General features: G+C 38.5%; 1 protein-coding gene across 2 annotated transcripts in view; it reads left to right on the top strand.

The window, feature by feature from the left end:
* The window catches only part of TRIM24 (tripartite motif containing 24), a 58668-nt gene that overhangs the window by 5574 nt on the left and 30178 nt on the right, over positions 1–22916 (top strand). For both annotated transcript variants that reach the window (XM_048300380.1, XM_048300379.1), the window contains exon 2: positions 16385–16503. In XM_048300380.1, coding sequence (XP_048156337.1) covers positions 16385–16503 — 119 coding nt within the window. The remainder of the gene's footprint in view (positions 1–16384; positions 16504–22916) is intronic.

Here is a 22916-nt window from a genome sequence, read left to right as displayed (position 1 = left end):
AGACAACTGCATGTTGTAGAAATAAGCTTGAATCATGGTTGCTCCGATATATGATTAATATAAGTATGTAATAGATGTTTATTATCTTAGGTATATATGCAGAATAGTGTTTCCAGGGTAATTTGGATGCATTTATGTTCTTGCTTCTTTCACGCATAGAAAGTGGGAGATGGAAAAGCTGAAGCCATCAGGAACATCAGATGAGTGTTAAAACAACTGTAGTTGCCAAGCTCATTCCAACTGGAAGCCTTACAGAAATTAAGCTGTACAAGTTATCAAAATAGCTGTATCATTGTGTGAAACTTCTTTTCAGACAAAGATTTCTATCCTCAGAGGCCAACCTAGCTCTGTTTCGATACAAAATCAGCTTAATAATGTCTCTGGTAAGCAATTAGTACTTTTAGCAGGGGAAAAGAATCCTAGATCATAAGGTGAAAGGATCATTAGGAAAGCAAATATGTATTAATGTATTAAAAATTCTCAGGTTTATGTCTAATTGAAAGTGTGTTGGGTTGTTTTAATGCTTATAATAGAGCAATCTCTTAAGAAAATGTCTTGTCTGAAGAGCAAGGGAAAATAGTGGTGTATATGTTCATGAAGAGGCAAGTGGAAGAACGAGTGTCTTCTTTGTGGGCTAGCTCATTCCTAGGAGGAATGTCCTGAAGAACTACTCAGTTATGCAGCAGGCTTTTAGGTTGGTCTGCTGAATTCCGTGTGTACTATAAAGTGACTTCATGCAGTTTGTTAAATTTGAGAAAGAAATTTTGCTGAAACTCTTGATTCCAAAGGTAGTGTTGTTAAAGAAACTTGTCTTTTGTACAGGAAAATCTTTATGCCAGTATTGTGTGTGTTAAGATGCTGTAGGAGGAATTTCCATATTATTTAGTGGAATTTCCCAGTAACGGTAAACTTGTAAAGCTGGTATTTTGCCTGTTGTATCTAATCTAAAAACAAGTCAGGGGAAAACCAAAAGGAACTTAAGGTGAATTCTAAATAGGACTGTATTTCAGGATGAGTAACTGACTAGATTAAAAAATCCATTATTTCTGAAATTGGAAATTTAGACTTTTAAAAGGTTTTTGCAGTAAAATGAAATACTTTAATACAGTAGTGCAGTGGTTTGACCTTGGATGGATGCCAGATTCCCACCAAAGCTGCTCTGTCACTCCATTTCGCAACTGGAAATGGGAGAGAAAATATAAGAAAAGGCTCATGGGTCAAGATAAGGACGGGGGAATCACTCAGCAATTATCATCATGGGCAAAACAGACTTAGTTTGGGGAAATTAATTGAATTTATGACCAATCATAATCTGAGTAGGATGATGAGAAGAAAAAGCAAACTTAAAAAAACCTTTCCCCCACCCCTCCCTCATTCCCAGGCTTAACTGTATGTTCAATTCACTCCCTCCTCCCCCCTCAGTGGTGCAGGAAGACAGGAATGGGGGTTGTGATCAGTTTGTCACATGGTGTTTCTGCTGCTCCAGTGTGGGGTCCCTTTGACGGGAGACAGCCTTCCACAAACTTTTCCAATGTGAATCCTTCCCACGGGCTGCAGTTGTTTGAACACTGCTTCAGCATGGGTCATTTCCACAGGGTGCAACCCTTCAGGAACAGACTGCTCCAATGTGGGTCCCCCATGGGATCCCAAGCCCTGCCAGCAAGCCTGTTCCGGTGTGGGCTCCTCTCTCCGTAGATCCACGGGTCCTGCCAGGAGCCTGCTCCAGCATGGGTTTCCCATGGGGTCACAGCCTCCTTCAGGCGTCCACCTGCTCCAGCACAGGATTCTCCATGGGCTGAAGATGGGTATCTGGCCTCCATAACACACTGGTCAGGCAGGGTTCTTCAGGTGCGTATGGCTAGAAGTGTGGCTTGTGGGCCAGTGTAGATGATCCCTCTGAACTGTTAATAGTATCAAAATCTTCTATTGGACTTACTAATTTTTATTTAACTTTTATGTGCTGTAACAGTTTTATGAAGCATTCTTTTTTCTTTGGCAAATTTAAAGGTCACAGAAAAATTCTTTTCATAGAAAAATTCCAGTGATGCTTTTAAAATTTACCTCAGCAATTAGGTAGCTATGGAGTTGTGTAGTGTTTAAAGTATGTACTTGCAGCTCAAATGTGCTTTGAAGGCATCAGTGCCATAGTTGAACTGACCAAATTATCTACTTTTTTACCTACTGGCCAGAGAGTATGTATAAAACCATAAATGTTTACCATCAAAGAAAGCATGAAACAGTTGTGTGAAGTAAGAAAATGACACCATTTTTAATAGGAAACAGTCTTGTAAAATCAGCTAAGAAACTGAAGGTTGAGCCGAGGAATGTCCCTAATTACTTGATACTGTCTCTCCAGTGATTTAAGTAAATGCTTAGTTGAAGCTTTTATGTGGGAGAAAATTGCATATTACCTTACATACATTACTAACATGATAGAGGACTGATGTTGAACAAGCTTTCTAGTTATTTTTGAAGTTTATCAGTGGGCTGTGGGAAAAAGGATGACAGTAAGCAAGGCTCAGCTCTTTGAACTGCACTCATGGGTTTTGAGGGCCCTTGTTTGTAACATGGATTTGGGTCATGGAGACGTACTCATTTCAAAAAAGAAATCTGCAACTCTAGTGCTAAGTCCTCTGTAAGAGGGAGTACATGGACAGGGGAGCTAAGCCATTTGCCTTCTGAATGTAGAAAGATTTCTGCTTCTGATTAATAACAAGTTGCCACAGGCAACTTTCTATTAAAATGGAGAGTTCCCCTTTCAACTGTAGTCCCTCAAGTGAACATAGTCCAATTTGAATAAAACAAGACTGTAGTGCAAATACCCTTTGAACTAAAGTGATTGCCTAATTTGAAAAGTGGCTGTATAATTTTCCCAATGAGCTGACACATCTGTCTGTATTGTAGCATGTAAAAAAGAAATGGGACTATTTTCACACACATGTTGACTTAGAAAACCCCCTGTATTTTCTAGGATGTCTGCTTGAGGTCAGAAGGCATTTAATAAAACTTACTTGATCGGCTTCATTAATTTCTAGGCATGTGCTGTAGAGTCTGAGCGTGGTCAAGGATGTGTGGAGCTGAAGTTTGTTGACCTAATGCTATAATCCAGCCCTCACGCAAGTTCATACTGTGCTTAGGCAGTTGCTGCTGAACCTGCTATGTCAGGGTACTTGTAACACTGATGCTCTTAGGGGAGGGAATGCTGGCAGCTGCACAGGGAATGAGTAGGTGGAAAGAAAGAGGGAGAGAGCTGCAGCACTGCTGGGACTGGAGAATGAGACATTTAAAGTGGGAGCAAGGTTCTAATTTTAAGTGCTAGGTGCAGTGCCTTGATAAAACAGCCCAGCACCAACAAGTCTGTTACTAGAAATAAGCAGTATGCAAAATTGTCCTGAACAGCAAAAGTGTGGATTGAAATACTTATTTTTTTCTAACCTGGTCTCTGCTGTAAAATGAGTAAACTAGTTGCTGAAGTGATGTAGGAGTGTAAATTACATGCTTTCCTCATCAGTTGGTTTAAGGAGAAGGGGTAGTAGCTTTGAATCATCCTTGTCTTTGGAGAAACTTCTGTGACTTGTAACTATTGTTTCAACAGTTTTCAAGTAAAAGTTGAAATTCATAGCATTGCCCAGCTAACAGTAGAACAGAACATCGTTTTAGTCTGAGGACAGTAGAACAGAACAGCACAGCTTTGGAGAAATGGATAAAGAATGTAACTTAGGCAAACAGAAGTCATGCAAAAGGCAAGTAGGATGCCAGCTCAGCTCTGCAAGGCTGACAAAGCAGAAGTTATAGAAAACAATGATATTGTGCTTACTCAAAAGTGGAGGTCGAGGAACAGCCACCTGAAAAGGACACTGGACATTGAAGACCACTGAAGAAGACCCCCAAAGAACCATGTAAGGACTCCTGATAAGGAGTATGACTATGTCAAATAAAGTAATATGTATGCATCAGGTAAGGGGGGATAGCTAGTAAGTATGTCATCAGTGTGTATGATGAAAAACTCTGTTTACCTGATGCTCAGGGCACTTGGTTAGAGGAAGAATCTTTCAAGTGACCAGTGCACTGCAATAAAGAGTGCTTGCTTTCTAATACTCTAAACTCTTGTTAGAAAGTTTCTATCTGGCTGATTTCAGTATCACAGCCCCAAAGTGCTAAATTAAGGTAGCAGGCAACTCATCAGTTATAAACTGAGATAAAGACAATCTGTTTAGCAGACAAGCTTTGTTGAATGAATGTAGAGCTATGTAGTGATGAGTAGTGTCCCATAACAGGGCCTCAGTAATGGCTAAATGTCTGGGAACTTTGAAACCCTGGGGGTATCATACCTCTGGATTAGATTTATCTCTTTTGGGTGTTTGCAGATTCCTACCTTTTCTTGCTTTCAGCACTCAATAGTTCTGTTCCTTACTTGCTTTTGTCTTGTTTGGGGGCTTTCCATCGCACATAAGCAGCTATTGTTCTCACTTGTTTTAACCTATGGACTGTTTGTTGAACTTAACCAACTACAGACTACTTGGCCTTCAATTGTTCAGTTTTCTCTTCCCATTGGGAGTAGGGAGAAGGGACTGTGAAGGTATAACCCACTGGCTAGCATATCTTGGAAATCACTGAATTTAGAGTACTTAGATTTAGTTTAATCATCTGTTAAAGGAACTTTATCTCTTTTGAGAGGTTCTAAACTTTTCCTCAGTCCCTTCTCTATGCAAGAAACTCCAATGTGTTCATGTGTTCAGAGTCCATGTGTTAAATGTTGTCTAAGTATTACCTCAAAACAGAGACATAGAATTCTTTCCTTGGATAAACATAGGTGGTGTTCAGATAGTTTATCTGAACGGGAGTCCAGAGCTACTAGCAGCTCTTTCTTCAAATATTGCACTCCAAGTTGTTAAATAGAATGTTTATTTTCTGCTTCATAGCAAAGGCAGAGTCCAGTGTTGTGAAAGAGTTCAGAAGTTTCTGGAGTGGAACATGTGAGAGGACCTGTTGTCTTCCCAGATCTAGCAGTGAAGTTTAAACAAAAAATGAAACAAAACAAAAAACCCTGGTTTTATCTTGTTTGTCATAACTCCTGTCTATACCATAAGAATGACTTGCAAGTATTGCTTTTATCACTAAGTAAATAACTATTTGATACATAGACTTTTGGCACTGGCACCATAGGTAAAATTGTGTGCATCTTGATGGATTGTGCAGGGAGACAGGACTCTGTTGCCTTTTGCTTTTCAGAAATGGCCTTACAGCTGGACTAGATACAAGTTAGAAGCAAAGCCATGGTTTGTGGTAGTTTGTGTCTTTTAGATTATCACAGCCATTGACACTCAACAGGGAGAATGATCTCACTTCAAAATAATGAGTCTAGAAGCTGTTTTGGCAAAATGAAGATGACCTTATATATAAAGTTGCGTATATATATATATACATGTGTATATATATATGGATATCCCAAATGGATTCAGCTGACAGTCCTCTTTGCTGCATTCCACCCTTTGTGCAAGAGCTGAATGGAATCTGGATTCTTTAAGAGGCTAAATGCTAATCTTGCATCCTTTAAAAGTCCATTTAGCAACAGTATTATTGTATTCTGTTCCAATCTGATTGTATGTATTGTGTGGGTTTTTTTTCTTTTTCCCTGCTCCCAGTTTCACTGAGATGAGGTCAGATTTAATATGGTTTCTTTGGCTGCCTTTTGACTGATACAAATTTTTGAGAGTGTAGTGTAGGTGTTGTGAGCTGCAGGATGTCTGACTCAAAACTTTTGCCAGAATCACTGTTGTTCTGGCTTAAAGTTGTGGCTGTTTGTTTTTGCTTTTCATTTGTCATTATGCCAGACAACTAGACTAAGAACCACAATGTCATGGTGGAACCCTTGCGAATATTCCTTAAAAATAAAGTAGGAATAGAAGTACAGTCCTAGTTCCTTCCCAAACCGGTATTGGATGCTAAGTGTAATATTTTCAGAACTTCATTATCAATCCTTTGAGGCAGTATGGTACCTCAAAGGAAGAAGGTGGAAAAAGATTGAGTGAGTCTAAAGGACAGAAGGTAAATAAATGGCACTTAAGAAGGCCAGTTTTGGTAGAAGATGAATTTTCTTAAGCCTCATTCTTAGTACCGAGAGGGTCATGCTGGGAAAGTGCCTTTGAAGAAGCTCTTCTTTAGTTCTGAGAAAATGGGGGAAACCATAGGAAGATTAGATTTCTTCAGTGGATGTGGATGTTCATTCACATCAGCCAATGGGGTCTGGCTCATGATTCAGTTATCTACTGCAGATTACAGCAACAGAAGGAGATACACCATGGGAACATAAGTACTATCACTGCTGGCTCTGTAACCTGCTGTTTTCTGAAAGCTGTAGGGCAGCTGTTAGAAATCCCTGTTGTTCTTATTTGATCAATTAGTGCATCTCTTCAACCCAGAAGGAATGTGTTTTATTAGTTACATTCAGTAATTTTCATATTAATGCAGTGTCAGTTGAGAAGATAACACTGCTTCTTAATTAATGCTGGTTCTTGAAGGCTGCATAACCATGTGTGAATCTCACAATGGATATATTGCTCCAGCTTGGTAGTCTTAAAGCTGTGTGGGGTCTGGAAAAAGCTGGGCACCTTGCTTTTTGAACCCTTACAGTGGTGCTGTGGAATACTGGCCATATGTAAGAGAAGACTATAAAGTGAGCTGGCTTTTTATTCCTGAGCATCTACACCCAAAAGGCAATCCCTGTAACTTGCAGGGATATTTGGAGGATATTCTCCTCTCTTAATGACTGGTTTTAGGATATCGGAAGAATTCTTGCAATTGAAGCGGATGCCCAATAATGGATAAGCATATTAGTGTAGTTACTGGAAAGAAGTGGATGTTTTTAAGGTGTGATTCATCTGACCAAGTGTAAACATCTGCTTTAACAATGAGACCACTCATGACCTAACTATTACCTAGGTCTGCAATGACTGTGAAGGGAACTTCCTGTAACATTTAGATGAATCCCACGGAAGGTGTTAAAACTTGGCAACACTGCAAAGAAACTTTATCCATCTTTCAGGTGCAAAATTTTACTCTATGGAGTCAGCATAATAAATCAGTATTAGTTTTGTGCTGCCATTAAGAGTGGCTTTTTCGTAGATGCAAAAATCCTGCCTGTGACAAGCTTTATTGTTGAATAGCTTTTAAATATAACAAGGAGTCAGAATAGACTGGATTTGGGAGTCTTGGGTTGTATTACTTAAATAAATTAAATGGCTTGGAGCCTTACATTTTTATTCCATTAATAGTGTCTTGCAGAGCACTCAGACTTACCTGATGTAAACTGCAGGAAATCGGTATCTTTATTGTTTTCTCTTATTAGAGTGAGAATTTTCATCAAATATTTTTTTTTTTTTTTACTTTTCATTGTCTCTGTCCCTATCCAAGAGCAAGCTTTAACAAAATAAATCTAGAAAATTTAAAAATACTGCCAGGTTAAAGTATTCGTTGTAGAACAGATTTAATTGCAGCACAGATTCAAAATGTACCTTTTAAAATGTTCAGAATTTATTGATTAATACATAAATTCCTCCTTCTTGCTGTTGAGGATTGAAGTGTTGGGCAGTATACTTGGATGGTAAATGTGCTATTACCATACTGTTATTGAAGAATATGTTGAAGAGACATTAATTAGTAAAAAATCTCTTCTTAGTAACAATCAACCCTTTTTTCTCTCTCCACCCTCTCACCAAACAAAATAACTTAAACAAAGGCAGAGCCTATTATTTTAAATCAGCACATTATTTCTATGTACTTTTGAACATCCATTCCCCACACATATATTTTACAGATAAAGTTGATGGAGTTTTCCATTATATTTTTGCATCACTGTAATCTGTATTTTGAGATAGTTTGAAGGAAACATAATAGAAGTATTGATGACTTCTGAACTCTGTCCTTGAGGATAACCTCAAAATAAATATCCCTATAGCAGAATATGGACAGATGCAGTGAACACTGTAGTTAACAAGTTGATGGCTTTGAATATTGACACTTTAGCGATTTTAACCAAGTTTTCCTGTGGAGCTACAGACTGCAGTTTGTTTGGGTGCAAAGAGCTCTGTGCCTCAATGGTGTTTTCCAACAGGAATTTAAAATCACAGTATCAAAAATACATGGCATTGAATAGGCAGGTAAGTTGAAATTCAAGTGTCTGAACTAGAATATCTTCTGCCATTTCTGAATTTTTGCAATGCCTGTAGTATTTTAAAAAGGGCTGGTAGGTGTACTGTACAATCCACAGGAGCCCTATTTCCTTCTGGAATAGTAGCTGGAAGCCAAGCAGGATATTATCCTCAAATTAGGTATGTCTATTTAGGCACCTAAATTGCTCCCCTGAGGCAAGTGGCTGGAAAAATGAGGGCCAAGAGGGTTGTTTGCCAAGTCTCATGGGTAGTTTCCAGTTACTGAGTGGTGAACATATTGAGAATGGAAGGAGACTTGTGAAGGAACAGGTTGCAAGGATGCATCTGAGCACTTGAAGGAGAGCTAGTCAAAGGACTTGAATTGTGTTATCATTCCTGTTTGGATGACATTTATACTGAAATATTCTGACTAAAGCCTGTTACATACTGTTGTTCCCACTGCTGCTTCTAACTTGGTTCCCTTAATATGATCCAGATTCTTAGAAGTTATTTTTTGAGGCTTTTTTAACCTTCACATCTGCTCAGTGTTGATGGGATCATTAAGGTAGCTGGGGCTAAACAGAAGAAGTGGGCAAAACACTCAAGAGTGTCACATGTTGGAGTATAGTTTTCATCCTTTCAACAAAGAATTAAGAAGAACCAACTCTTTCAGTGCCTGAGAAGGGCTTGGTTCTTCAGGGTGTGACTGGCTCTTAACTGTCCAAATGATACTCTGCTAACCTGCTATTTTTATAACTATGATTTCTGGGAATAGATGCATTGTACTGCAACTACTGAACTAACAGCTGGTGGTAGATAAGAACTCGAAAAGATGAAGACCAGAGTATGAAATGTAGTGCTACAAAGAAATTATTATTAGCTGTGTTGTGCTCTAAGGCAGGGTCCATCTTCATACCAGAGATGCTGGCAACAAAATTTTTTTATCCCACTCATCTTTTTTTTTATAATTAGTAATAACATGTTAACATGCTGCTATTTATGGAGAAAGGTACTAATTTCCTTGTTCCAGAAACACATGGATACAAAGGACTTGAGCACTGTTGGCAAGATCTTAAGAGTGTCTGCAAAATGGTATTTCAGTAGAATGTATAAATCTAGACAGCATTAAACCCACTTTCACAATGTTATTTCAAAATTAAATATTTGGCTGATCAGAGAAAATGATGCAAGAATATCACAGAATCTTAAAAATCCTTGCATGTTGTATGTCTGAATTCATTACATACCATTTGGAAATACTTGACAATTTCAGGACTTGAAAGAATGTATTTTAATTTTGATGAAAGAAATGCTCATCACAGTCAGCAGTGACAATTGGCTTAATTGTTGGCAGCTTCTGCATCATCGTTTAAGCACGTTCATTGCAAGACAGTGAGACTTTTTGTTCATCATCTTGTATTTAAACACTGTCTATCCCACAATAACAGTGTTTCCTTTTGTTAACACTATGACACTTCTTGTAATTGTGTTGTTGAAGAAAACGCATTGGACAGCTTCGGACATGAATGTAAACTCTCCCATCAGAATTTCTGAAGGTATTCAGGAGTGGCCAGAGAGTCAATCCTTGAAAATTTACAGTTTTGAAGTCTTAACACACGCTATCTAAAATGTTTGAAGATGGGGCACGTATAGCAAAAACAATGAACCATTTCACAGAGCAGCTGAAATATTTTAATTCAGCTCTGCAGTGCTTTCCAAGAAAAGTCAATGTACTGCAGCATAAAAACTGGCCTGTAACACTCTTTCGGAGGGGGGATTACAGCTAATAGTCTTTGTCTGGTTTTCATTTATTTGCATTTTAAAGGATTTTAAATAATTTTAATTAACGGCTAATTAATTATAATTTTAATCAACTTTTTGCTAGATTGGTGGTTGGTTGGAGTGTTTATATCTTGGCAGTAGTTGCCAGTTTTCCCTTGAGATGTGCCTGCTTATTGGTTTAACCTATCCCCTCTACTAGCAGCAGCAGGCTGTCACAACTAGATGGGAGCAGCTTTTTCTGGAACAAACTGGTTTGAAGAAGTTGCCAATTTTGCAGCACCAGTAGTGGCTTAATGAGAAGCAAGAGGAAAGCAGTAATTATTTTAAAAATTGATTCAGACGTTATTGCACATGATACTGCCTCTCAAATTAAGTTTTCTAAGTGTTTGTTCTTAACTGGGAAACATGACCTGTGTAAATATAACTAGCTTACCCTCAAACCCATGCATTTTAATGAAAAGGCTTGCAAGTGGTATCTATAGAAAGAGCAAGAGGAGAAAAGAATCTGTAGCTCACAGTTGAAACACCCTAATTTTCTGTGTAGTTATGTTAAAAATCTTATAGCTGGTGCTGCCTTCAATCTGACGTACCTTTTATTAGTTTTAACTAGTGTGCCCATGTTTTAAACATTTTAACTGCATGTGTAACTTGCTGTTAATATTTTTTGTTCTGAAATCTGTACAGTTAGAATCTCAAGCAAAACATCTGTAAAACTGGGAAAGATTGCTGTACGAAACCCTAATTATTTATTCTGTAATGACTATGTCGTTGCAGGTAAAATTGCCAGTTGCTTCTGAGCACTCTATTTAATAAGAAGAGCTCTCTTTCAGAAAACTAGTGGGTTTTTTGACTGATTTGATCTGAAGACAGGGAACTGTTAAGGTCTCTTTTTTTAGTAAGGCACTTTGCATCTACAAATAAAAATACCCTCTTGGATCTACAAATGATCATCCAGTGGCTTTATTAAATTGGCTCTGAAACCTGTTTGCAACAGTGAAGACAAAAATGAGCCAAAATTGGGGCAAACCAGAGCAGTCTCCTCCTGGTGTCTCAGGATGCTTCAGTAGTCTTGGATGTACTCCCACGAAACTGAGATTTGAGTTGGAAATAATACTGTATAAGCTATAAATCCATTCTGCTGAATGGCTTGAGATCCCCTTGTGGATGCAGCGCGTAACTTGTGAAGGAAACTAAGAATGGGCCATGATTTTTCCTACCTAAAATGCAGCCCAGCATTTCATGAAAGAGGTGCACATGTTAGGAGCCTGTAGCCAGTGAGGGGGAACACTTTTTCTCTCCTGGCACAGCCTCACTGAATCCATATTGCAGTCCCTAATCTAGTTCCCTGCATGGCAGCATAAATCTTTCTGTTGTCATGGGATAGAAATGAATGAGCAAGGGAGCCAGCATTGTTACTTTTGTTAGCAGTGTGGTGTCCTGGCCTGGTTCAAGCAAAATCTGAATGTTAGATTCCACGACTGCTTGGGTTTTGTAAGAATGCTGCTAAGAAGGGTGGAGGTCTTCTCCTTTACTCCTCCTACTCAAGAGCCACATGCTCTTGATGCAGCTCTCTTTACAGCTGAAAAAACAATGCTCCTGGTGCTAAGATGCAACTATTGAGATGTCCCCGTGCCCAAATTAAGGTTCAAACAAGATCATACACTGAAGTCAATAATACGGATTTTATTTAACATGGAATGTCTGGGAGAAAGGTAGAAAGAAATGGAAAAGAGAGCAGAAAGAGATCAGGTAGAAGATAGTCACCACTTGTGGATCCAGTGGTGTCCTTTTGATCCTTCACTCTGGGCTTCTCAGTAGCAGGAATCTTGAGGTCTTTTCCCTATTCATACATTTTAACAAAGAAGTTAATTACTGCTCATTGGGTACACAGTTCTGTTACTCTGTTGGTTAGTTGATGCCCTTGCTTCTAATGCAAATTAGTCCTTGTGCTCAGTCTTCCTCTTTGTTGGGGTTGGTGGGTTTCTGGAGTTGGTGGTCGCGATCTCCCCCTGCCGGAATTACCTTTTACCAAGTCCGAGCTGATTTCAGCACAGTTGCTGAGCTGGCTTTCCTTATGCCCCATAAATGCTGCAGTTGTGTCCATTATCAGTGTTGCATTCTTCTCCCCCAGCTTTGTTAACCTCCCCCTAGATCTGAGATAACACTCAGACAATAGCACCTCCATTACCTTGTATCCAGTTCCTGCTGTGTTGGCTTATCTTACAGTCCAAGTTCCAGGTATACAGGGAGGCAGTTTCAGGCGCCTTCAGTGGTTGGATTGTGGTTGCCGATTTTGGCTGTCCCATAATTTAGGATGATCTTTGTTTGACCAGTCATATGCATGTGAGCAGTTGCTTCTTTCCAGAGTTTTCCACAGTGGGAGTGTTTGTCTGGATGCATTACCCAGAATGAGCTAACCAAGTCTCACCTCTGCCAGGCCTGGAGATAGCGCTATACTGTCACTGCATTCTGTGCTTATCTCATGGCAAAGTCCTGTGTGAAACATAGATTTAGAAGAAACACAAAGATTTTAGTTATAGGCTAGCTGTGTTGAAATTAGTTAGAATAGGAAGGAATTTGGGCCCAGCTAGAGTTAATTAAAATAGTTAAGAGAGCTGGACCTGAAATGGGTTTTAAGATGTTCGTAACTGATTACCAAATAACTGATGGTCTGTCATTTGTAATGTTTGCTTAGCTGTACTTACAACGAGGAATAGAAACATTGATAAGTTGGTGTAGGGAACAAGGACAATTACCAGTTTCCTGCCTTGGTGGGAACCCGTTCAAAAGTCACGCAAGAGGAAACTTAGAGGTCACTAAAGTAATTAGGATTGTTAAAGTTCAGAAAGGCAAAAAGGTCAAACTGAGGAAGATGAGTTACTTCATCTCTTTTGGGACCACTGACCCAATTCAAGACCACCGACTCAATTCAGGACACACACTACGCATGCTTAATGATATTTAAGCTCATTTCCATACGAAGCAGAGAATGGGAGGTGTTAATGTTATGAATATGCATTTGTATTTTGGATATTCATAATATTTGGAAATAAAAAGCTTTGTGTTTGCTTGGATCGGGGCCCTGGGTCTTAGGGAGCTATCCCACGCAGTGCCTGGCGCCAAAAAAACGTGCACTTTCTAGCTCTAAACTGTTAGAGAGTTTTTGTCCATCTCAGTTGGATATTGATACTAGATCGATATTTTGGTAAATCATGTGGGTGTAACAATGTTTGGGACCGGCAACTGTGTTCTTTAACTCCTTACACCTGGAACAAAAGAGCAGATAAAAATGTGCGATCTGCTCACTTACTATTCTCACAATTATCATGATGATGATTATGAAACACCTCCCAATTTAAGTAATATGTTTTCAGCCCCCTGTGCTTGCTCCATTAAAAAGAAATAAGAATCTTATAGAATTACTTTGAGGAGTATAAACCCTGATGCTTGAGATCTTTTGCTTAAATTCACCATCCTAAGGTTGACTAAACCTGGGTTAAAACTGATTTGTGTAGAGTCATCACTTCAGGATTATAACAAATGCAAGTTTACCCTCACACTGTGGCAGAAGAAACCCCTGACATAAAGCTAGACAGCATAAGGAATTCTAGAAAAGAAAATTCATGAAGATTTTGACAGTCGGCAGTTTTCCTTTTTTTTCCTTCTTCCATCTCACACTAGAAATTCTAAGTGATTTCTTGAGCAGGTAGTTGGCAATATTCTCGTGGTGAAAAGGCACATGAAGCATTTGGTTTATGTTAGTACATTTCCTAATTTCTACCTCCCCTTCCTTGTCGTCCATGTTCTCAATTCAAGCTGACTTAGAAACCCTGGTTAATGCTGCTGATATGGTTCAGTGGTTCCAGGTTTAATCTTCAGTCGTGGTGTTGTCCCCATCCTTGTGCTGCTTCTCATGTTGCTTCAGTGTAGTCAAGTAGTGCATTTGGTCAGTGAAGCAGAACAGGGGATGAAAGTGAAGCTTGAGAGAGCAGGAAAAATACATCTGTGTCTGAATTGGTTTGCCAGTCTCGTTCTGTGTCTATACCCATCTTCCAAACACGTGCAAAGACCGACTCAGATACCTGTATTGAGCTTGATAAAAGGAACAGAACACAGTGATGCCTTACTTGCCCAAATAAGGGAACAGTGTGTTTTAAAGAAGTAGATAAAAGAATGTATACGACACACAGGATGCTCAATGTCGCTGGAACCAGTGGATAAACAGATAATGAGGAATATAGGGGGGTTTGTGGCAGTTATGTAACAAGAGGCAACAGTGCATGCCTTGAGAGAAGTTCAGGGAAAGGTCATCTCTAACACTGGGGGCACTCAGTGAGTATAACCACCTAAGACCCCTTCAGACAACCCTCTAGGACAATAAAAGGACTTCTAGTAAGAAGTGGATCATGCAAATTAGTTCTATGAAAAGTGATGTTTATTAGGCAGGAAGTACATTGTAATCAATATAAATGATCATGATGGAATAAATATCTTGTTGTAAAGTTTTGTGACACATCAGATTAGAGGAATAAAGAATGCTTCCTTTTTAATACTTCAAATTGTGATAGAAAGTTTCCTCCCTAGCTGATTTCAGTATCAACCCAGAGCACTGTGCTTTGTCAGAGTCAAGAATGAGTAGTGAGGGAACAGAGTGAGGGTGGTTTGTAATTGGTGCTGTTGAAAAATGTAAAAAATAGTCTTTTTTGGCAAGTGTGTAGCTTGAGTATTAGGAGATGTGTTCACTCTTGACTGGGGTAAATTGATTTGCTTAATTAAAGGAGAAATTCAGTACTTGCAGTTCTACTAACTACTTGACTTACCAGAATTGGATTTCTCAATTATCCTTGCAGATGATGGTATAAAAAAATATTATAAAAATTGTAGCCACAATAGGGAATTTGTATATGAAAGGAAGCTGCACAAATGTGTATTGAAATGCAGACTGGTAAAGTGGCACTTAGAGTAAAATCAGGCTTAACATCATAGCTGTTCAGATCAAAGTGAAATGCTTTGATAGCAAGTGAAAAACTGCCTGCTGATTTTCCAGAATGAAGAATTGCTTTAGTAAAACGGGTGGATTTTTATTAGAGCACACTTTTACTGAGTTGCCAGTTAAATCTTGAGCATCTGTTGAAAGAATCATATGAAAAAGTTACCTAAATCTTGTATGAACCACTTAGAGTAAGGAATTAAGTTCTTCTGCAGAAAGTGAAATATTAACTAGTTTCTGTGCTTCTGCATTTTATTGTGAAAATGAAACAGGAACAGGTTTAAGCCCACACTGGTTCAGTTAAATATGCAAGTGGTGAGTTATATACTGGTGTTGAATTCATTGGGTTAAACAGTGCCTCTGATCTTTTTTAAGGCCCTAAATCTATGTCTCCTCTCAAATAGCAGCTGAAGGTCTAGAATCTATCTCAGTGTGGACTTGCATGACGGTTCTACTGTAGGCTTTTTGCCTGTGATTTCCATGTCGTAAGTGATTATTTCAACCTAACTTAGTTTCAATTCCTTCCTTTTCTGGTTGTAATGACTATGGTAATTTTCTTCAAGCAAGATGTCAGTGCCTAGCATTTTAGAGATGTTTCTTGGATATTAAAAACAAGCCTCAGTGCTAATAAGATATTTGTATTTTCTGCAGCTAGAAAAGATGTCTTCTCTAAAATGTTTATATAGATCTTTTCCATTTCAAGCTAGTCTACTCACAGCTCAACTCCAAGTTTTGAACTTTACTTTGTCCTTTTCATTCTGTTGAGAGGACTAACTGTTTAACCCTCTGTGTTACTAGTTCACAGCTCTTTCTTCAGCCTGGAACCTAAGTATGTTGCTGTCTTAGAATTATGTACCCCATTGTGTCTTGCAGAGGAGAGGAGGGAGAGAACCTTGCTTATTTATTCCTAATTTCTTCTTGCTTTTCCTTGCTTAATGTGAGGGTAGTCATGATATTAATACAGGTCCATTCTTCCTTTCTACAACTCACCTCATTAATTCTGAATGTACTACGTTTCTGTTTCTTGTATGACACGGATGAAGGTCAGTCATGTCACACTGCTGGCATGTATGTATGTGTGTGTATGTAATACCACCCGGTGTCGCTAATTAATATTCCATGCTAATGAGTGTTGGCTTTAATCCATTCTATAACAACAAATTGTCAATGGGAATACATTCCCTTTAGTGTAAAAGGATTAATTTTTTATTAAATTAAGGCAAATTCTTTATGGCATTGAAACAAAGTGTTTGACCTTGGCTGATAGAATATGTCATCAGGGAAGAACAGGTAAATGTTACTTCAGTGATAAAAGAGAATTTGCTTTCTTTTGCTTACACCTTATTGACAGGAAATATTAAAACATCCTTTCAAAAGTATTTATGCTTGCAAGCTCTCTTTGAAGTTGTTTAATATATCTTAGTTTGTACAAGCATAATCAGATATTTTTTTTTCCCCCCAGTCGGTGTTATCCGCTGTCCAATTTGTGGTCAGGAATGTGCAGAGAGACACATCATAGATAACTTTTTTGTGAAGGATACCACAGAGGTTCCCAGTAGCACAGTAGAGAAATCAAATCAGGTAAGTGCATTAACATGTAATCAAGTTAACACCTTTTGGATGCATGTGCATATCCTTGGCTTCTTGCTGTGTGGCCTTTTTGCTGTTTATATGCAGACAGAACTTCAAGTACTTAGACATCACATGGGGTAGCTACTCTAGAAAATCAGTTAAAATGTGTGAAAATGCATGTGAAGAAGGTGGTTCTCTTACCCTAAACTATCTTTAATTGTTGATATAAACTTGCATCTTAATAGCAAAAGATAAAAGTAAGGAATAGGCATTAGAATGGGAATTTCTGTATTTTGGACAGGGTGCTTGAAGCACTCTTTGGAGCAGAGACTTGAATAACATTACATCAGGAGATCTAAATGGACTTTATCAGATTACTGACAGAACATGGCACTAAATAGCTGGAGTCCTGTTGCCAAGGGAGAGGCTCAAAATGCTAATTGGGGAAGATGGTATATTATAGGGGTTTCTTGTCTGTTTTCTTACATAGACTGCCTTTTCTTCTTTTTGCAGTCGAGTAATAGCTATCATAAAAGCTCCTTATCTGGAATAATAATAATAATCTGGGGTAGTTTTTTCTCATGTTTTTTTCAGGAGGCAAGTACTAGCTAGTGTGGAAGCAATACCAAATGAATAACCACATCTGTGTAGGACAATTTAGCAATCTCTGTTTGCAAAATATTGCATGTCTTCATTTTTAGCTAGTAAGAGAGTATCTCATGTATCTCTTTACTTATAAACTTTTTATTAAACTCCAGAAACGTACTGTAAATAATTCAGCCTCTTTGTATGTTGCTGCATTCTTCATAAGGATGGTACAGTAAGGTTGGTATATCAATGTGGCTTGCATTCCAACTCATGCCCTAATATGTGGATGGTGGTCTCCTTTTATTTTGAAAATTCCGCTTTTTCACTTCCCATTTTAGGGGGGACTGTATCATTGGCTCTTGAGCTGTTTGCTTCAGGGCCAGTGTCTTAGAGGTCCTTTATTGTGTGTTCTGCTCGTTTCAAGGCTTAGGTGGAATTTGTGCTTTCATGTGTGAATGGGCACACCTCTCAGGAGCAGATGACAGGACCCTGTCTGGTTTGTGATACCAACTTGCTGACTATTGAAGGCATGAGTGGTGTCATCATCTCTGAGGAAGAGAACTTAATGTCTTGCAAACCATTAAACTGTTCAGATTTTAAGGAATTTTGAAACTGGATTTCTGAGAAATGGTAGACCTTACCAGAAACTGAAATTGAGTTGTGAGTCCCTGGAAGTACAAGCTGTGTTCTTGCAATGTAGGACTGCTTTTTTTGGATTTGGCAAGGGGAAATGTTGTTTTTTTTGTTTGTCCCCTGGGAATTGCAGGATAATATGAGTTTTGCAGATGGTTGTGAGATTTACATAGTCTCTCAATACTGTACCAGTAAGATTGACAAATTGAGTAGTACCTGTTGAAAATTTGATCATAACTTTTATAGTGTCTTTAAAATTAGGAAGAGAAGCAAGACAACAAATAATGTTATGCAGAAGCAGTCCTAAAAGGGGTTTTTTTTGATGGGGTGGGGCTGTACCATAGCCTCTGCTTAGTTACATAACAAGTCCTCGAAGATACCACTTTGGGGAGTGGTGACAGAAATGGATTTTTTTTTTCTTGGGAGTAGTAACAATTTTTTTTAAAGTCTCTGCTCACCCCCCCCCTTTCCCCTTGCAATATTTTTTTTGCTTCCTGTGAAAGTTAAGTGGAGAATTTAATCCATTGAGTGGTGTGAGCAGATATCTGGGAGGTTCTTGAAAGCATTTGTGTTTCCTTAAGGTCCCTTCTAGACTCCAGTCTTTCTCTTCCATTCCATATTTGTGTCTCCCTCTCCCTTACACAAACCAGCAGGTTTGCACTTAGAAAGCAAGTCTGTTCTTCAGCTAAGTTCCCTGGCTGAGTTCAGCACACTTTCTGTAGCAGTTGAAGGCAGACCAGCAGACTTTGCTGAACCAGCAGAATAGGACAGTCACGTGCTTTTTTGCTGACTTTTTTGCAAAAAAATGGAGCTAGATGTTTTGTTAGATGCCTGGTAAGTGAGTGTGTACCTTACCTCTTGGAAATGAATGATGTGCAGTTCTCTTCATTTGAAGATTTATTTTAGTATGATGATGAAGTTTTTTGTACATTCCTTTGTACCTCCACAAAAGACAAAAGCTACACTGTTCTGTAAAGTTCTCTGTTTACAGCAAAGTTAAATCAATAATAGTTAAACAGATTAGTGTACTGTCCAGGGGGAAATATTATGAGGTCTAAGGATGATACAGCCTTCTAATCAGCCTGTCTTGTTTTGTCTTTGAAGGAGCAAAGAGAAAAGAAAGAAAATTTGCCATTAGCTACATAGGCAACAGATCAGAGAAATTAAAGTAGAAAAGTTACTGACACTTGCAGGAATTATTGCATCAGAGGTCATCTAAATTCTGTCCAAAACTGTGGCTATTTCATAGGATTTTTCTACTGCGATGGTTAGTTTGTCTTCAATAGTTTTGCAGCTTTATTTGAATGCTTAAGAAATTAGAATTGGAGGCAAGGCATGGGTTTTGTGCAAGTAAGGTTGTGGCATAGAACCACTGGTCTGTATCTATGACTAGCCTGTATGTGTGTTGTCACGAGGGACTGCCTTATTTCCATCCAAGAGAGACTGCAAGAGACCTCTTGCAAATTAAATGTTCGATTGTTTCAGATTCAAAATCGCACTAATGCTAAAGCAATTTTTAGCATACTGAACTAAAACTGTAGGACTGAATGATGTACCAGGGAGCCTGGCATTGTGGGAAGAGAAGAAATAACCGGAACCCATGAAAGTCCTATCCATCTATATAAAATCATGTTTACCTTACCTGAGCCTGATTTGGGCAGTTCAGTATGCTACTGGCATAGCTGTGCTTTCTAGCAATTACTACTGCAAACTTCAGGAGCACAAGAAGTGAACCTGAAGAAGGTAGAGAACTCCCTATTACATGTCCCACAAGAGCTTTCCTGTGTAGCATTAAAGGTTTTGTGCTGGCTGTTAGCATAGAAAACTTTGCAAAAGAAAAGAAACTCACAGGAAATGCTGTTGAGATCTTCCTGAAGGTAATCATTGTAGGTTGTGGGCAGCTAGGACATAAATACTTTGAAAGAGCAGATGCTTTGTAATTTTTTTCACATTGTGATTTATTTAAAGATTTGGCAAAATTATCGGCTTCTAAAGACAAGTTTGAAAATAAAAACTAATTATATTTCATGCGTAAGAGTGAACAGAAAGGGGCTTCAGACCTAAGAGATGTAGCTGAAGCAAGTGCTAGATTTGAATAAGACTAAAGGGTGGACAAGTGAGGGAAATCTAGGGACTTCAACAGAAGAACATGGCATGTGCAAAGCCATGAAAAGAAAAGTGAGAAGTGTGAGATTGATGCAAGAGAGAAGACCATAGTGATAACATGGGTGTTGGTGCAGCATACTGAGCCTCTCCTGCATTTTAGTCCAGGTCCTCATTCTCATAGCTTCTGTGTCCAAAAGACAATGTGTGTAAAAATATTTTTGATGGCGAGAGTAATTTCCTGTATCTTTACCAGTTACTGACCTGAGAGTTTAAAATATTGTAGTAGGAATGAAGAACAGCTGGGCTTTATGTGAGATTTTGGGAATGTAGTAACAAAACAAGGTATGAGCTTAGATCTGATACTAGATCCAGATACTAGGAAAGCAAGTCTGAGTGCCATAATGAGGTGATTAATGAGGAGGATTTAGAACAGTAAGTTTCTCTAGGTTTGTATGGTGCCAGAGGAGCCACTGTGTGTTTTTCAAAAAAAAGAACTCTTATGCTTGAACAGCTTATAAAAGCTGTACCTGTAGCCAAAACATCTTTGAAAGTCAGTGGTTTATGGTGGTGGGTAATAGGCTCAGGAAGAGTCACAATATGGTTTTGTATGCTTTGAAGAGATGTGGGGGTGAGATGGTGTGGTAAGAAGATGTTGATCAGACTGCATGCATTTTGAGCTATCAGTACATGGTTCATATTTAGAATTGCATGCAGTTGCTGTCTTTGGTGATTTTGTATGTGCCAAGAGATAGTTACATAACTCTTAGCATTAGTGAGGTTTGGATCCAGTAGGGGAAAGCATTGTATCTCATTTACATTGGTGGAGTTTGGAGTTCACTGAATATTCATCTGGTCTACTTTGCTCTCTTCCTTTGAAACCTTTGCTTGATTATATAATCTCTTCAATACTCCAAGTGTATTTAATTGGAAGAGTGATTACTTAGTACAGTAGCTGAGAAGACAGGTCTATTACCTCAACTCTTGCAAGTAAATGTGTTTTTTCTGTCGTGAAAGCTTGTGTATTTACTTAAAATAGTACTTACCTGCAACATGCTGAGTAATTTCTGTTTTCATTAAATTTGACTGAAGGCTGAATGAACACTTCCCAGGGTTACAAATACTAAAACTCGTAACTGAATTAAATGTAATTACAAGGAAAACTCAATTAAAAATAAATGTCTGTCTGACCAGAATAAAGGGCTTGTAGGTTAACTAGGGAGAGTTTTCTTTGAAATCACTGAAATACTGCTTGTGTGAGTCACAAAAATAAGAATGAAATGAGTTTCAGGTTTTGTAAATTCATAACAAATATTTACAGTAATTATACTTCCATGAACTTTAGCTGTATGGCTTACTCTAATAACTAGGAGTTCTAGCAAAATCCAACCTATATCTGAAAATGCATATTTCAAATCAGAAGAGGATAGGAGCAAATCTAGTGCTACCTAGAAGGCATTGCTGTTTTGACAGCTTGAGTTATGATGTCTACGAAAAGCTTTAGAAATCTGTCTCACGTCCACTTGGTGGATTTGGAGAGTATAAAGTTGGGATATATATTTTTGGTGCTACAAAGGAGGAGTTTTGATTCATTTCGCAGCACCTGATTATTGGTTATTGAATCACAATTTTAATCTCATTCCATGTGTAGCAGGTCAAAGCAGTTGAAGAAAACCCAACTAAAGCATATTGAAAAAAGAAAATAGATGAAAGCTCCTGGAATCTAAGGAGAATTAATAGCTTAAAAAGTTCTTTGAACTTACCTAAATGCCCTGGCATGTTCATCTACCTAATTTTGCTAAAGGTTATCTGGAAAGGCTGTTGTTGGGGTTTTGTTTGTTTGTTTTTGGTTTTAATTTCGTTCCTGCCTTTTTTTTTTTTTTTTTTTTTTTTTTTTTTTTTTTTGGTCTTTGTTTTGCTTCTTTGACTTAAAGAATGCCTGAAAGACTTTTTTGTTCTTTGTATTTCTCTGCTTATTTTGTTTTTGCTGCTGGTGTTTTTTTACACTAGGAAACCAAACATCCAGTATGTTAATCTCCACTCTGACTTTTAAAAATATGTGTGGGTATCTGGGGGCACAGCACAATCACACCTTTCTGGCAACAAGACTGATTTGAAAACTTTCTTGTCCTGCCTATTCAGTTCACTCTCCAGTCAGCGTTGCTGCTGTAACTGAGCCTTGGGCTACAATGGTGTAATCAGTCCTGGTTTGCATCAGTCTTGCAGAGGGTTGCATTGGCACAGCAAAGGAGGAGCAACAGGCGAAAGAGAAAGGAGGGACAGGATTTTTCCCCCAAGAATAAGGAATACTTAAAAAAATTTTTTGTTGTTTTTCAAAATGTCATTGAATTTAAGGGTTAATAGCAAGTGTTACGCTTTAACCCCAGCTGGTAACCAAGCACCATGCAGCCCTTACTTTACTTCCCCCTTTCAGCTTACTTCCTCCTTCCTTCCCCATGCCGTCTTTAGTGGGATGGATGGGAGAATCAGGGGGGAAAAAAGGTAAAACAGTGAGTTGGACTAAGAACAGTTTAATAAATGAAATAAAGTAATATTAAATAATTGTAATAATAGTAGTAACGAGAGAGAGAGAGGAATAAAGCCCAAGACAAACAAGTGATGCCCAATAAATTTGCTCGTCACCTGCTGACCGATGCCCAGCCTGTCCCTGAACAGAGATTGGGTCCCTCCCACCCAACTCCCCACAGTTTATATGCTGAGCATGATATTCTGTGCTATGGAATATCCCCTTGGCAAGTTCAGGTCAGCTGTCCTGGCCACACTCCCTCCTTGTGCATGTCCTGACTGGCAGAAAGCATGGGAAGCTGAAAGTCCTTGACTTTGTATAAGCAATGGTTAACACACTGATGTGTTGGTTGTTGCTATCAACATTATTTTCGTACTAAATCCAAAACCACAGCACTGTGCCAGCTACTAAGGAAAACCCCCACTCTATCCCAGCTGAAATCAGGACAGAAAGTAAAAATCTTCAATTTCCTGATTACAGTTCACTCCCTTTAATTGCTTTATTTCCATTTCCTAGACTTTTTTTTAATAGTGTCCTGACTTTGGTGTTTTTCCCTAGTCTTCTGGTCTGG

Source organism: Corvus hawaiiensis, chromosome 4 (genome assembly GCF_020740725.1).
Source record: "Corvus hawaiiensis isolate bCorHaw1 chromosome 4, bCorHaw1.pri.cur, whole genome shotgun sequence".
In the NCBI taxonomy this organism is placed as follows: domain Eukaryota; kingdom Metazoa; phylum Chordata; class Aves; order Passeriformes; family Corvidae; genus Corvus; species Corvus hawaiiensis.
The sequence above is the reverse complement of the archived record's forward strand: the minus strand, read 5'-3'. Positions and strand labels throughout refer to the sequence as shown.